This window comes from Malania oleifera, chromosome 2 (genome assembly GCF_029873635.1).
Source record: "Malania oleifera isolate guangnan ecotype guangnan chromosome 2, ASM2987363v1, whole genome shotgun sequence".
Lineage (NCBI taxonomy): Eukaryota > Viridiplantae > Streptophyta > Magnoliopsida > Santalales > Ximeniaceae > Malania > Malania oleifera.
The window spans coordinates 28,002,485-28,018,463 of record NC_080418.1 but is presented as its reverse complement, the minus strand read 5'-3'; the positions used below and the strand labels follow the sequence as shown (position 1 = coordinate 28,018,463).

At 34.4% G+C, this 15,979-nt stretch overlaps 1 protein-coding gene across 4 annotated transcripts in view; it reads left to right on the top strand.

Moving 5' to 3' along the window:
- LOC131149196 (protein ENHANCED DISEASE RESISTANCE 2-like) overlaps positions 1-1,485 on the top strand; it is a 53,312-nt gene extending 51,827 nt beyond the window's left edge. For all 4 annotated transcript variants that reach the window (XM_058099430.1, XM_058099431.1, XM_058099433.1 and 1 more), the window contains one exon: positions 1,167-1,485. In XM_058099430.1, coding sequence (XP_057955413.1) covers positions 1,167-1,259 — 93 coding nt within the window. In that variant the 3' untranslated portion in view covers positions 1,260-1,485. The remainder of the gene's footprint in view (positions 1-1,166) is intronic.
- Positions 1,486-15,979: the final 14,494 nt, after the last annotated feature.

The following is a 15,979-nucleotide window of genomic DNA, read 5'->3' as shown; positions in this document are numbered from 1 at the left end:
CCATGTTATAATCAGTTGTTGCATTATCTACCATTGAGGCAGAGGACATGGCAGTGACAAAGGCTGCAAAGGAGGCTATGTGGTTGAAGGGATTGGTAACTAAACTCAACATAGAGCAGCAGACCATTCATTTGTGTTGTGATAGTCTAAGTACTATTTACTTAGCAATGAGTCAAGTTTATCATGCCAGAAAAAAGCGCATGGCAGTTAGATATCAAAAGATATGAGAATTGATTGGTGCTAATGATATTCAGTTGATTAAGGTGGTTACACAAGAAAATGCAGCTAACATGTTGATAAAGGTTGTTACTAAGGAGAAGTTCTTGCATTAGTTGAACTTACTCCATATTGCTAGTTGTTGACCAATGATATGCAGCTTTAGGTGGAGGTACAGGTCTGAAAGCCTCAAATGGATGAATATTTGCCAAGGTGGAGATTGTTGAGTTATAGCTCATATTTTTTCAAAGGGTATCCACCTAAAGGTTGTTACAAATGGACCCTCCATGCGTGAGGTGTCCGTATCTACTTAAACTAAGTTAAGTGGAGGTGCGTTGGGGGTGCCCCCCTGCGAGACGGTATTGTACGTTTAAGTCAAAGGGCAATGTAACTGTATTATCATATGAGGATATTTTGGAGTTTTCATATGGGACTATATATACATAATTGTAGCCGAGGTTTGAAACCCCAAGGTAGTTTTTGATTGAGAGTGAAAATTGTGCAGAGACTCTGTGGACGCAGGCACTTTGCCAAATCACGTAAATTCGTGTTCTTCTCTCTTTTGTTTTTTTTTTTTTTTTTCATATTTGTTGTATGTGTGCGCACATAATCTAAAGGCGTAATTTCGCCACACATTTCCAATTGCCCATTGGAAAAGAATTTTTGTGAATGAGAGCATTTGTGATAGGGCTCAACAGTTTTTGTTGTTGAAAATGGAAATTTCTTATTGTGTTTCTACTTTTTCAACGGACAGCTCTCATCATTAAAATAAAGCCATTTCATTGCTATGCATATTACAATATTTTGTTTTCTTTTCTATTTAGCATCTCTATACCATTGTGCCCTCATATGCATGTCCTGTATTTACACTCCACAGTTTTGTAGTACCACCTTTCTTGATGATTTCATATTTCATAATTAAGTTCAAATGACATTTTTTTCTTGCTCAGGCTAATGCACAAGAGGAGCTCCCAGAGCATCTCCTTGGAACCTGCCGCCTTAACCACCTGGATGCCTCTAAAGCAGTTCTAGTGAAACCATAACTCCCTCACTTCCATGCCACTATTTTAAAGGCCCATTCAGAAGTTGCCAATATTGAATTGAGCATGAACTTCTGTATTTTGTTACTATGTTTGTTCTGCAAACTGACTCAGGATGTCATTCTTTATTCAAATCAAAATCAAACCACGCCCGATTATTAGGACTGATTACTGAGCATTTTGTAAAGACTAAAGATGAACTCTTTATAGCATCTGTTTATTGCCATCATCCGCTCATTGATACTTCAGATTTTTCTATTGCTTTGGCATAAACCATGATTCAATGAGTTCAATTACAAAGTCAATGATGTCTGGTACATATTACGGAAATTGTTTGTGATTTAGGCATGTGGGTTCCATGAAGATTAGTTGTCTGATAAAACATTGGATCTTTCTCTTAGACTTGATCAGTAGGCGCAGGTATGATGGCAAAGAGAGTCTGAGAGGTGAAGAGCAGATGATTGTGATGGAAGAGTAATGGAGGTGTGCATGGTGGGATGACTCTGGCTGAAGAGGGTTTGATGACACTGGCAGAAGTTTATTTTGTGAGGGATTCCAGCATAGGATTCTCCCAGTGCAGGCAAAGTGGGATGACTGTGGCAGAAGTTTTGCTGATTGCTGATCACAAAATTATCTATGGTTGTGCAAGTGCATTCTGAATTGTTGCATGTCGTTTTTTTTTCTGGGACTTTTGGAAGGGGGGGCCAGGGTTGTGGTGTTGGGATTTCAAGTTCAACGTATTGCTTTGCAGGTCAATTGTGACCTTTCTTGAAGCCGAGTGCTGGATTGGCACAAAGTTGTACTGGGAAGGTCCAGTGGCACCCTGATTCAGGTCTCAAGTGCGCGGGCCCATGCTAAGACAGTGGATGGGTAGGTCATAGGTCACAAACCCTAATCAGGCCCCACCAAACCATGGACCAAACTTCCCAATTAATAATAATAAGCAACCTGCACTTGGTCACATTCCACCATGTACAATGCACACAAAAAGCACATGTAAGGTTTTTTTAAATGAAAAAAATATAGATTTAGTCTGCGTATAGAATTTAATATAATATTACATTTGTTATAAAACGTATATATTATACTTGTGAATGACTATCTTGAAAATAGGTTATAACTTTTGGTATGCTTACACAATGGTTCATTATGGGATTGACCTTTGAGATGTCAATATAATCTTTGCTATAAGGATATGTTTTACAATCAAAATGACCAAAAAAAAAAAAATGATTAGTAATATCTAGTTTCTGAAAAATTAGACTGTTGAATTTCTATAATTTCAAATTTCTTTACTTTAATTTTTTTATAATTTTCTTTTTATTTTATTTACAACATGTTTTCAGTATGATCAAATCTCTAATGGTATAACAAAATTTTTTAAGTTTTTTTGGTATTATTCCAAGGTAAGCATCTTGTTTTTTTTTTTTTTTTTTTTAACATTTGTTATCTATATGACTCTAGTTTTTTTTGTTTTTTTGTCAAACTATATTTATGTGTTAATTATATCTCTTATTTTGAATACGTGTCTTTAAATGTTTTTATGTTGAAATATATGTGAGAATAATATTTTCATTTTAATATTTACTTAACTTTGAATTTTTATTTGTTTTTCAAAGTGACTTTAAGATATCAAAACTTGAATTTGTTGTCCTTGATATTTTTAGAAGAAATTACCTACCATGGGTACTAGATGATGAGATTCACCTTAATGTTATTAATTTTGGCAATACAATTGAAGAAGGAAATCAAGCATCCCTGCAAGATCGCGTAAAGGTAATGATTTTCCTTCGACACCATTTACACGAAGAATTGAAAATTGAGTATCTTATTATTAAGGACACATTAGTCCTTTAGAAGAACTTGAAAGAGAGATGAACACCAAAAAGTGGTAATTCTTCCAAAAGCTCGATATGATTAGATACACTTGCAACTGCAAGATTTTAAAACTGTAAGTGAATATAATTCAATTTTGTTTAAAATTAGCTCTCAATTAAAGTTATGTGAAGAAAAAATTACTCATGATATGTTAGAAAAAACATATTCGATTTTTCTTGCCTTGAATGTGCTCTTTTAGCAGTAATATCGAAAGCGTAGATTTACAAAATATTTTAAACTAATTTTTTGTTTATTGGTGGCTGAACAAAATAATGAGTTTTTGTTGAAAAACCATCAATCTCGTCCAATTGGCTCAACATCATTCCCTAAAGTGAATGTGGTTTTTTCTCAAGATCGTGGACGAGGTCGTGGTGGTAAAAGGGGTCGTGGTAGGAAAAATTGTTGAACCTGTGATGATCATCCTTCAAAATTTGAAAGCAAAGGTGCTAAAAAGATTCAAAGGAAATGGGTAAAGAATAAAGAAAAATCTGAACAAAATAACAAAGTGCAAAATAATGATAATATTTGTTATAGGTGTGGAACAAAAGGTCATTGGTCTCGAATATGTCGCACTTCTAAAAACCTAGTTAATCTTTATAAGGTATTGTTAAAAGGAAAAGAGAAAAATGCTAAAGTGAATTTGTCTGAACCCATTGATGCTAAGTATAAGTATGTTTTTTATTTTTTTGAGGATCCTAGTGGCAAAATTGATCATTTGATTGGGAATGGAAATGTCTACTATTAAATTATCTTCATGTTTATGTTATTTTGAAAAATTAATTTATGTAATTTTAAAAATTTTACATATAAGATGCTTGGTAATATTTTGTTATCTTTCTTAATTCTTAAATTTTATTTTTCATTAACTAGATCATACAAAATAAACTTGATAAAATGGGGAATGACATATGTCTTGTAGATAGTGACACGACTCACACAATTTTTCATGTTAAAAAATATTTCTTACAGTTAACATTTGTTGAAATTAATGTTCATACAATATTTGGTTCTGCAAATATAATAGAGGGCTCTGGAAGAGTTTGTTTCCGAATGAGACAAAATTGTATATTGATGATGCGTTATATTCTAGTAGATCCCGAAGAAATCTACTAAGTTTTAAAGATATACGTCGCAATGGATATCATGTTGAAACCAAAAATGAAGGAGATATAGAATATCTTTTAATTACGTCTATAGTTTCAAACCAGAAGATCATATTGGAAAAAGTTTTTCATCTGGCCTATATTTCATAAAAATAAGGATGGTTGAATCAAATTTAATGCACCGGAAGTGCTTCGAGCTTAGAAGTTTTATACTTTGGCATGATCATCTTGGCCATCTGGGTTCAACTATGATGCGACGAATCATTAAAAATACACATGGACATCCATTAAAAGATCAAAAAGTTCTTTTACCTGGTGATTATTTTTGTATTTTTTGTACTCAAGGAAAACTACTTGTTAGACCTTCTCCATCTAAATTACCTTTAGAGTCTTCATCTTTTCTGCAAAGAATACAAGGAGATATTTGTGGCTCAATCCATCCATCTTGCGGACCATTTCGATATTTCATGGTTTTAATTGATGCTTCCACTGGATGGTCACATGTTTGTCTACTTTCAACTCGAAATGTTGTTTTTCCTAAATTTATTGATCAAATAATAAAGTTAAGATCAAATTTTCTTGATCATCCCATTCAGATTGTCCGTTTAGACAATGCAGGTGGATTTTCTTCAAAAGCATTTTATGACTATTGAACATTCTATTACATATGTTCATACACAAAATGGTTTAGCGGAATCCTTCATTAAGCGTTTATAATTTAGTGCTAGACTTATGCTTATGTGATCAAAGCTTCCTACATCTACTTGGGGTCATGTTATAGTGTATGTTGTGTCTTTGATTAGAATTAGACCAACTACATATCACAAGTTTTCATCTTCACAGCTTGTGTTTAACCACCAACTTAATATATCTCATCTTAAAATTTTTGGTTGTACAGTATATGTTCCTATTGCACCTGCGCAACGAAGTAAGATGGGACCACAGTGTCGGCTTGGTATTTATGTTGGTTTTGATTCTCCTTCTATCATTAGATATCTTGAACCACTAAAAGGTAATCTTTTTAGAGTAAGATTTCTAAATTGTCAATTTGATGAATCAAATTTTCCCGTCATTAGGAGAAGGAAAAGGTAAAGGATTTAAAACACAAGAAATTTGTTGGAACACACCAACTTTGTCTAATCTTGATGCACGCACAAATCAATGTGAACTTGAAAATCAAAGAATAATTCATTTGCAAAATGCTGCAAATCAATTGCCAGATGTTTTTTACAGACACCAAAAGGGTCACTCAATCACATGTTCCAGTCTCAAATATTCCTCCTAGATTGATTGTTCCTGAAGAACACCAAATGGGAATAGCATCTAATGAATCTAAAATGCGCTAGAAGCGTGGTAGACCAATTGGTGCAAAGGATACTATTCTTCGAAAGAAAAAAGGAAATGAATAAAAGTGACACTTCAAAAGAGGTCATTAACACTCAAAAAGAGGTTAAAAGAAATATAGATCAACAATTCTATATTTTCACAAAAGCAACACCAGAAGTGTTTTCGGTACTGGAAAAATTATGAGATCTCATTAAAATTTGGAAATATGCGGAGAAGAAATGAAATTGTTGTTGACAATGTGTTCGCATATACGATTGCTTCAGAAATTATTAATGATAATGAGTCTGAACCTCAAGCTGTAGAAGAATGTCGATATCGAAATAATTAGCTAAAATGGAAAGAAGTAATATAGGCTAAGCTAGACTCATTAGCCAAACGTAAAGTGTTTGGACTAGGACCAGTAGTCCAAACACCTGAGAATGTCAAATCTATTAAGTATAAATGAGTTTTTGTACGTAAAAGAAATGAAATAAATGAAATTGTAAGATACAAAGCGCGTCTTGTAGCACAAGGTTTCTCACAAAGGCCTGGTATAGATTATAATGAGACCTATTCCCCTGTTATGGATGTAGTTATTTTCAAATTTCTGATTAGTTTAACGGTTTATGAAGGACTTGACATTCGCCTCATGGACGTAGTAACAGCTTGTATGGCTCATTGGATAATGACATATATATGAAAATCCCTGAAGGATTTAAAATGCCTGAAGCATATAATCCAAAACAACGGCAAATGTATTCTGTTAAATTACAAAGATCCTTATATGGACTGAAGCAATCTGGACGAATGTGATACAATTGTTTAAGTAAATATTTGTTGAAAATTAGATATAAAAATAATCTTATCTGTCCTTGTGTTTTTATCAAGAAGATAAATTCTGGATTTACTATAATCGCAATTTATGTTGATGACATAAACATAGTAGGAACTCCAGAAGAGATCTCAATGACTGCTGACTACTTAATGAAAAAATTTAAAATGAAGGATTTTGGGAAGACAAAATTTTGTCTTGATTTTCAAGTTGAACATTTAACAAATGGAATTCTTATTCATCAATCATCTTATGTAGAAAAAATCTTAAAACAATTTTATATGGATAAATTTATCCATTAAGCTCCCCGATGGTTGTTCATTCACTTGATGTGAAAAAGGATCTTTTTCGTTCTCGAGAAGATAATGAAGAAATCCTTGGTCCTGAAGTACCCTATCTTAGTGCAATTAAAGCACTTTTGTATCTTACAAATTGCACAAGACCATATATAACTTTTGCAATAAATTTGCTAGAAAGGTTTAGTTATGCACCCACTTAAAGACATTGGAATGGAGTAAAACATGTTCTTCGTTATCTCCACGACACATTTGATATGGGTTTGTTTTACCCAAATGGAGTAAAGTCTGTGTTGAAAGGATATGCTGATACTGAATATCTTTCTGATTCTCATAAAATTAGATCACAAACAGGCTATATTTTACATTTGGTGATACTGCTACTCATGGCAATCTGTAAAGCAAACGATCACTGCTACCTCTTCAAACCATTCATAAATATTGGCAATTCACAAAGTAAGCAATTCACAAAGCAAGTTGTAAATGTGTATGATTAAGAACTATAATCCAACACATTAAAGGAACAAGTGGATTATCATTGGAAAATTACAAGCCAACAATATTGTACGAGGACAATACGGCATGTATTACACAAATCAAAGGTGAGTACATAAAAAGTGATATAACTAAACTTATTTTACCAAAGTTCTTTTACACTCATGTACTTCTGAAGAAAGGAGATGTTGACATTTACAAAATTCATCCAAGTGACAACTCAGCAGATCTATATACAAAAGCATTGCCAACTTCAATTTTCAAAAAGCATGTACATAACATTGGAATGCGACAACTTAAGAACATTTCTTAATTGATTGTATTTTTTAGGGGAAGTATGAATACTATGCTCTTTTTCCTTCGTTAAGGTTTTGTCCCACAGAGTTTTCCTTAACGAAGGTTTTAACGAGGCATATTTATAGTGTATAGTCATTCAAGGGGAAATGTTGTAAAACGTGTATATTATACATGTTGATGAGTATCTTGAGAATGTGTTATAACTTTTGGTATGCCCACATAATGGTTCATTATGGAATTGACCTTTGAGATGTCAATATAATCTTTGCCTATATAAAAACATGTTTTACAACCAAAATGAAAAAAAAAAAAAAAATGATTAGCAATATCTAGTTTCTGAAGAACTAAACTGCTGAATTTCTATAGGTTCAAATTTCTTTACTTTAATTTTTGTATAATTCTCTCTTTATTTCATTTACAACAATATTATATTAATATTTTTTTTTTTTTAAATGTGTACCTTCAAATCTATTTCCAGAGGTTCATGCTTCCCATTACTATGGCAAAGTCTTACTTTTGAAATTAATGAAGCATGTATATTTTTTAAAATTTTTATTATTTATACAATAAAAATGTGATGATAGTGCTTGTGTTATTTGTTTGTAATTTTTATAATCAATTCTGAACCAAATTAGCCATTTCAGTTATCACTTGTTGCAAAAAATTTGTTATAATAGTAGTTCAACAATCAAGATCACACTATCAATCTTTTTCAATTATCAATTGAGTTTCATACTCGTACCAAACTTCAATTGTCAATCAATTTCTAAAATTGTTTCAATGTTGTCCTCTCATTTTAGTTTAAGATTTATGATTCGTTTGGTTCGGTGGAATAGCTATTCACACGAGTAAAGTAAAATATAGTTTAAATTTTAAAAATCAAGGAAGTATCTATTCCTTATGTATTTTTAATTATTTTATTTAATATATAATAAAACAAGAATAAACATTCACATGATAAAATTTGAGAATAGTTATTTCTTGTCTATTTTTTATTATGGACTCATAAAATATTTACATTGTTATTTATTTTATAATAATAATATAATTTTTTATATAAATAATTTTCTAAATTAATCTATTTTCATGAGTAGCATTTGCAAATCAAATATAACCATGGGATGGAAAGTTGTGGCTGCTTCCAATCTCATTCACTAGGCCTCTTGGACAAGAAACGTTTTAGCCAAAACCAAAACAGTATGCGAAGTTGTGATTCTAAATTGTCAACGTGGGGAACCTACTTTAAGGCAACCCCACAAGGAGATTTGGTGGATGCAAGGGTTAGAAGATAATGAAAATTTTGGATTAAAACAAGCATTGTTATTTTTATATAGCAATTTTGCATTCAAACAATTATGAATGATTTCTTTTTTTCTTTTTTTCTTTTTTTTTTTTTTGATTCATGTGGGAACTCCTGCCATCGACGAGTCTTTCGGACCCTCCGGTGCGACACTAAACCCACGGGGCGGCGGCCTTCCCCCTGGTTCACCACCCAGGTTAATCATATGCAGACACAACTTATTTCTAATCAAATTAGACATTCGGCGAACTCACCTCCCAAGACACATCTCAGGAATATATGAATTCCACGTTAAATTAATTTAAATGCTTGCATTATAGCCTACTTGACAGCCTTTTGCACAACCATCACAATTTAGGGTACCCATTGCCTACAAGCTACTATATTTCTTTTAAAATTAAGAAAAGGGTAAAAAAAAAAACATTTCTCTTTGATAAGCTGCATTTTCTTTTTATAGAAAAAGCTTAAATTGTGCAACCAAAAAAATTTGAAATGGAACAACAATACCAAATGGATTCAAACATCCAAAAAACCAACATGTGGCAAAAGCTATTGAACATTTATTGCAATTTACATTCTATTCATATCAAGTGATCCTAGATACTATTAGGTTGTTCTATAGCATTAATTTAGACCGTTGTTATATAATTATTGGCACTTGATTTAGATGGTCCGTTTATTACCAATATATTTGGTAACTATTTTGGAAACAAGTAAAGGATAGAAAAACTGAACTATTGGTTATGTAGCTCACTTTTTATTTAATTTCGAAAATGGAATCGTTACTTTATTTTATTTTTGAAAAGGTAAATAAAGGAAATATTTTTTAAAAAAAATTTAGGCTTAGCTATATTTTTATGAATAGAGAAGGTAACCCCTTAATATTTTAAAATAAGGATTAAAAAATTAGCAACGATTACTACTCGTACTTTGTGTGGGTGCATCTCCCTCAAAAGTATTTCATTTTCTGAATTGAATTTTGGAATATTTTTTGCAAAAAATAACAGAAGCCAAAGGCTTTCAACTTGTCTTGCTCTCAGATTAGACTGATCGACCATTCCCTAATGGGCCGTTGATTGCCTATAGCAGGTTGCTATCCTTTTATTTTTTTAATTTTGGATAAATTGCAAGTCACCCAACCCTTTGAAAAGGTTTTCATGATATCTATGCAAAGGTCAAAGCCCCATTAAAATTCCACTACTTAATATCTTTTCAAAAATATTACAAAACACGAACACATAAAAGTGGAAACAAAGAAAAAAGGAAATTTTGTTTTTTTTTTTTCAAAGTTGTAATTGCATTTATATAGGATAGATTGTTTACATATGCTTTGGAAAAGGATCAAGCCACTATTTTGAAGTTTCAAAATAAACCATGAAATCTGTTGAAAAATCATTATTTTTTTTTTTTAATGAAAACACGATTACCAAAAAAATTCCCATTACCCAAAAAAACTCTAGATGAGCAGAACCTTGAACTTTCTAAATTTTTCGAAAAAAGTATATATATTTTTCCACGCTCATGTCACATCATGAATGATTACTGTAATTCAAAATCATTCTAAAAAATGTTCAAAAGTTAGATTATGGACATTCTTTTCAAAACTTTTTTTTAGACAATCCTCCAAAAGTAATATCATTTATTTTTAAGAAGAAAATCATTAAACCAATATCATTTAATTAGTCAACGGACTTGATCATATACTCCAATGAGTGTTTAAATCAAATACTAACTCAAAACACTAAGAAATGTCCAAAAAATGACTAAAAATAGCCTCTAGACTGACCAATCAACCGCACATTAATGATTAATTGACCATGGAGAGAAGTGAAAGGTTGATCCTATGCATGCATTTTTAAACCATTCTCATAATTTTTATGCAAATCTTACAAAATCATAGTATAGACCTTATCTACACCTATAATACATGACACGCAATTTTCAAAAATTTACATGCAAAGTATGAAAATAGGTAGAAAAGATTTATTGAATCATTTTCAAAATTACATCTTCCTGACTAAATGAAACCAAAACTAATTTGGCTTCAAAATATGCATATTTCGTTTCATTAAAAACATAGAATCCATCAATAAACACAATTCGAAGTTTAAATCATGAGACTATATGAGAAACACACATGATACACAAATATAGAATTATTTTTTAAAAAAAGGATGATAGGATTGAACTGAATTAGATAATTTTGTTTATTTTAGTGGGAGAAACACTTAGGAATGAAACACACACATACACACACGCGTGCAAAAAAAAAGAAATATAAACTTTATGTGAGATGTATATATCTAAAAAGCCAAAGCCAATTTACTTGCAACAAACTCTATCTTTTTTCCCCACGAGAATGTGCCTTAAAAATGGCTTATATAAGTCTATTTATAGATATGCAAATGGTAGCGAAAGGAGGCTGAAATCTTGAATTTCAAATTAAAAATTCAACTTCCACAACTACTAACTAAAAACCTACACCAACACCCTGGTTCATTGCCTAACACATGGCAATGATCAAGACACATGACATACCCCAAACCAACAATTAATTGAATCAAAGGATATCAAATTGAATTTTCAACTAAATTGGTCGATCACTCCATGGGACTCGTTGACCGTTGTTGAGTTAACACCAAATACTTTGCGTATATGCAAAGAAATGGGTAAAAGAAGGGGATAGTCGATTGCCTTTAAGTGACCAGTTGATTGTCATGTGCAAAATTCTCCTTCCTTTGTTTCATCTCAATTCTTGAATTATCAATTGGATTATGAAATGTCAGTAAAAAAAAACTATCGACAACAACCTACTACACAAGCTTATAGTTTACTTAAAATCTAAATCATGACCATTTAGATTTGTCATATGTATCTCTTCATCTTCACAAAATGGATTTAATCGCAAACAAGCGATCAACAAACTATGTCATTTGACATATGTACTACAAATAAGGAAACATAAATTCTATCATTGTTATTTGAGCTATAGACAAGAAAAACTTCCATTATCTTTGTAATTCCGTTCAAAATATTTGATATATTGTTCATACAATTGTATAAACGACTCTATTGCTTTGGTAATCGATGACACTGTGAAACCCTAGCGGCCGTCGCGACGAGGAAGACGACAATGGCCTGGAGCGCTATTCCGTGACGAAGGCGTTGCTTGGTGTCCTTCTCTGGCGTCACTGTCGCCGCGAGGTGCTGTCTCTAGCCGCCGTCACGAACGACGACGGATTTGGAGAGTTTCACGACAAGGAAGACGACGAGCCGCGAGTGGTGGTTAACGTTGTTCTGGGGGTGTCCTTCTCCGGCATCACTGTCGCTGCGAGGTGTTTTCTCTAGCCGCCATCGCGAACAATGACGAAGTTGGAGAGTTTCGCGACGAGGAAGACGACGAGCTGCAACATGCTGGTTCTAGCCGCTATTTGCAAACGACGACGGAGAGTTTCGTCTTCTCCGGCTGCACGCGTTGGATCCGTCACCCAGACGGAGTTTAGGGGTCCTCTCCGACTCTCTTTCTTCCTGCGAGATTGCTGTGAAACTCTTGTCACCGTCGCGACGCACGACGACGGCGTTTGGAGCTCTACCTCTGGACTTCGGCGAGGCTTCGTCGCCCCTAACAGCGTGGGGAGTCATCGTCGATGTTGTTGGCAGCCAGTGGGGGAAGTGGGACTGACTCTCATGTAGTTCCATAAAAGGAGGAGTTGCTCACCAGCGCCGCCATCTTCGCCGCTTCAACCGCCTCAGCAGTGGCGCCATCTCTGCCGCAGGTTGCAGTGGCAGTGGTACTCGTCAGAGAGCAACAGAGGCTTCTGGGTTGAGGGAATCTAAGACGGCAACAACGACGAAGTGATGATGGTGAACCTGCACCGGCGATATATGGTGATAGAAGACGTAGGTCCATCGCAGGAATGGTTTTTTATTATTGTATTGTTTTTTTTTTGGTATTCAATATGGAATAGCTGTTAGACATGACCGCGCCCATCTATGATAGCTGTTACCGGAGGATTGAGGGGAGGTTTCGATGCTAGTTTACAAGATGAGAGGAGTTGTTCGAGGGATAATAAGGTCAAAAAGGGGGAAGGTTTCGTTGAGGAAAAATCGTTTGCAGAAGCCTTGAAGAGGCCAATTCCATCTTCAAAATTCAAAATCCCGTTGAGAAAACCAGAACTAATTAATGGAGAATTAGGTTTTTTTTTCTCGGATGAGGAGATGGAAAAGGCTACTGAGTATCTGAAGTTTGTGTTGGTTCTTAAATTTCTTTCGGCAAGGTCGTCTATTGATGTCCTTCGAAGGCATATTATTAAATCCTGGGGTCTCTCTGAAGTCTCAATGATAAATTTTGTAGACAACTATCTTGTTCTGTTGCATTTGGTAAACGAAAAGGATTGCATTCATGCATGGGCACGAGAAGGAAGATGGGTAGCAGGGTGCCAATTTCGGCTTTTTAACCGGTCTGTGAATTTTGATGTAAACAAGGAGCCATTGATCGCACCTCAGTGGATTTTCCTACCAGGTTTGCCTTTACATTTATATGGAATGATTTGTTTGCAAAGTTTGGCCACTAAGTTTGGTAGATTCCTGGGGACGGATAATGCCACGTTATATAGAACACGAGCCACTGGTGCGAGATTATGTGTTGAAGTGGACTTGCAGAAAGATCCTGTGGAGGGTTTATGTTGGTGGTAGGACAAAAGCATAGTTGGCAAAGGGTAATATATGAGAAAAGAGGTTTCTATGGTAATAAATGTTGTAGACAAGGTCACACTGAAGTAGTATGCCGATTTTGAGTTAAGCCTAAGGATAAAAGGAAGGTAGGTTTGAGGGAGGAGGGAGATGAGATGGTTTGGAAAGAAGTGGGTAGAAAAGAGAATATGATAGTTGAAGAAGAAGGTCATGTTTTGAAGATTTAGGATCAGAGGGTGGAGGAGAAGAAGGATGGAAACGTGAGTGGGTTGTCGAATGGGATTGAGAAAAATTAAAGAAATTGTGAATGAGGTTAATAATGTGGGCACTCAAAAGGTGGATGAAGTTAATTTGGTAGAGAAAAATAGTTGAGAGAAAGTCAATCGTTGTCAAGACCAGAAGTTAGGGGTGGTAGGGGTGCAGGTAAAACTAGGAGGTTGTTCTAGGTTTGCCCAGGAAATCGGAGTTGTCTATGAAGGAGAGAGGGGAAAAGTTGAAAATGACAAGGATGGGGAGGTGATTTTGGTGGAGGAGGTGGATGAGAGAGAGGGAGATGTGGAAGGTGTAGGGTGTAGGGATAATTATGATGTGTTGTCTAAGGGAGATATGGAGGTTTGCATTGATACTAAAAAAGAATATCACTCTGATCCGGGTAATGTGACAATGGGTGAGTCGGAAGAAAGAAATAAAGATGATGGTCAAGTGATAAATCTAAGAGGGCTAAGGCAGTACCTCAAAAGTTGAACTTATGATGGACAAAATTATGTTTTGGAATTTAAGAGGGTTGGGCACGTCGAAGAGAAGATTGAAACAAATTGTGAAAGATCTAAAAGTTTTGATTTTGGTAGTTTCGGAACCTTTTCAAGATATAGAAAAGATAAGAAGGTGGGCGATGTATTTGCAATTTACTAACTATTGCTCTAATGTAGAGGAAGGTGGGAAGATTTGACTATTCTAGAAAGAGGATGTTCAAGTGGATTTGGTGGGTGCCTCTAATCAATGTGTGACTGTTTTGTTAACAGAGGATAAAGGCTCTTTGCTTCTTACTTTTGTATATGCTAAATGTTATCATATTGAGAGAAGAGATTTATGGGAACAGCTTCAGGGGTTATTGAGTTTTGATATGGCTTGGGTTGTTATGGGGGATTTTAATGTAATTCGGTCAGATGAGGAAAAGGTTGGAGGTAGACCTCATTTGGGTTCGTCTATGGCTAAATTCAATGGTTGCATTAATAGATGTGGTTTATTGGACCTCAAATTTGAAGGAAGTCAATTTTCATGGTGTAACGGCCAACAAGGTCTAATGAGAAGTTGGGCGAGACTGGACAGGGTGCTAATTAATAATGTTTTTTTTCTATAAAATATGGTGAAACTAAGACATCTTTGTCGAAAATAAATACTTCGGATCATTCTCCTATTATTTTACAGCTGTGTGTGAGTATGGAGAGGTATGGGCCAGCACCTTTTAGGTTTCAAAACATGTGGACATCGCATGGCGATTTTTGGGAAATGGTTGAATCATCTTGGAGAGAACACATTGTGGCGGATTCAGGATTGTGTAAATTGGCGGGTAAATTGAAAATGTTAAAACAAAGACTTAGGGTGTGGAATAAACAAACTTTTTGGCGTGTTTGTGGTTTTATTCAAGAGTTGGAGGAAAGGGTGGAAAAATATGAGAATTTACTATAGACAAAGTACTCAGAATCAGTTGAAGAAGAGTTCCTTGTTTCTAAGGCTGAATTGGAGGTTTGGAATAAAAGGGAAAAGGCTAGGTTGACACAGCAAGCAAAGTTGAAATGGTTGATTGATGGTGATCAGAATTCAAAGTTTTTTCATGATGTGATTACACAAAAAAGGCGTAACTATTGTGTAAATTCAATGGTGTTTCCTGATGGTTCGGTGTTGGAAAATATGCAGATGGTCCATGATGAGACTGTAAATTATTTTGAGTAATTCTTGAGGCAAAATAGTTCAGTGCAAAGGTCAAATCTAGATCGTCTTATCCATTCAGTGGTTTTTGAGGAGTCTATAGGTCGGTTGAGGGAAGGATCCACTGAGGAGGAGGTTTATGAAGCTATTTCTTCTATTTTCATGAATAGTAGCCCGGGACCGAATGGGTTTGGGTCTTCTTTCTATATTACTTGTTGGAGGATTATTAAAAATGATGCGATGGAGGCGGTAAGAGAATTCTTCAGAGGTGATACGTTGCCTCAGTATTTTTGTTCCTCTTGCATAGTGCTTATTCCTAAAGTAAAGGATCCTCAATCTTTTGATAAATTTCGCCCGATAAGCCTTTGTAATGTAATCTATAAAATTTTCTCTAAAATCCTTGTTGGTAAGCTTTCGTTGGTGATGGGTGATTTAATATCTTTAGAACAAGGTGCTTTTGTGAAAGGGAGTAGTATTTTTGAAAATATAACGCTTGCTCAAGAGATGACAAAATTATTACATAGGCGGGTGAGAGGAGGTAATATAATATTAAAGCTTGATATGAGCAAAGCGTA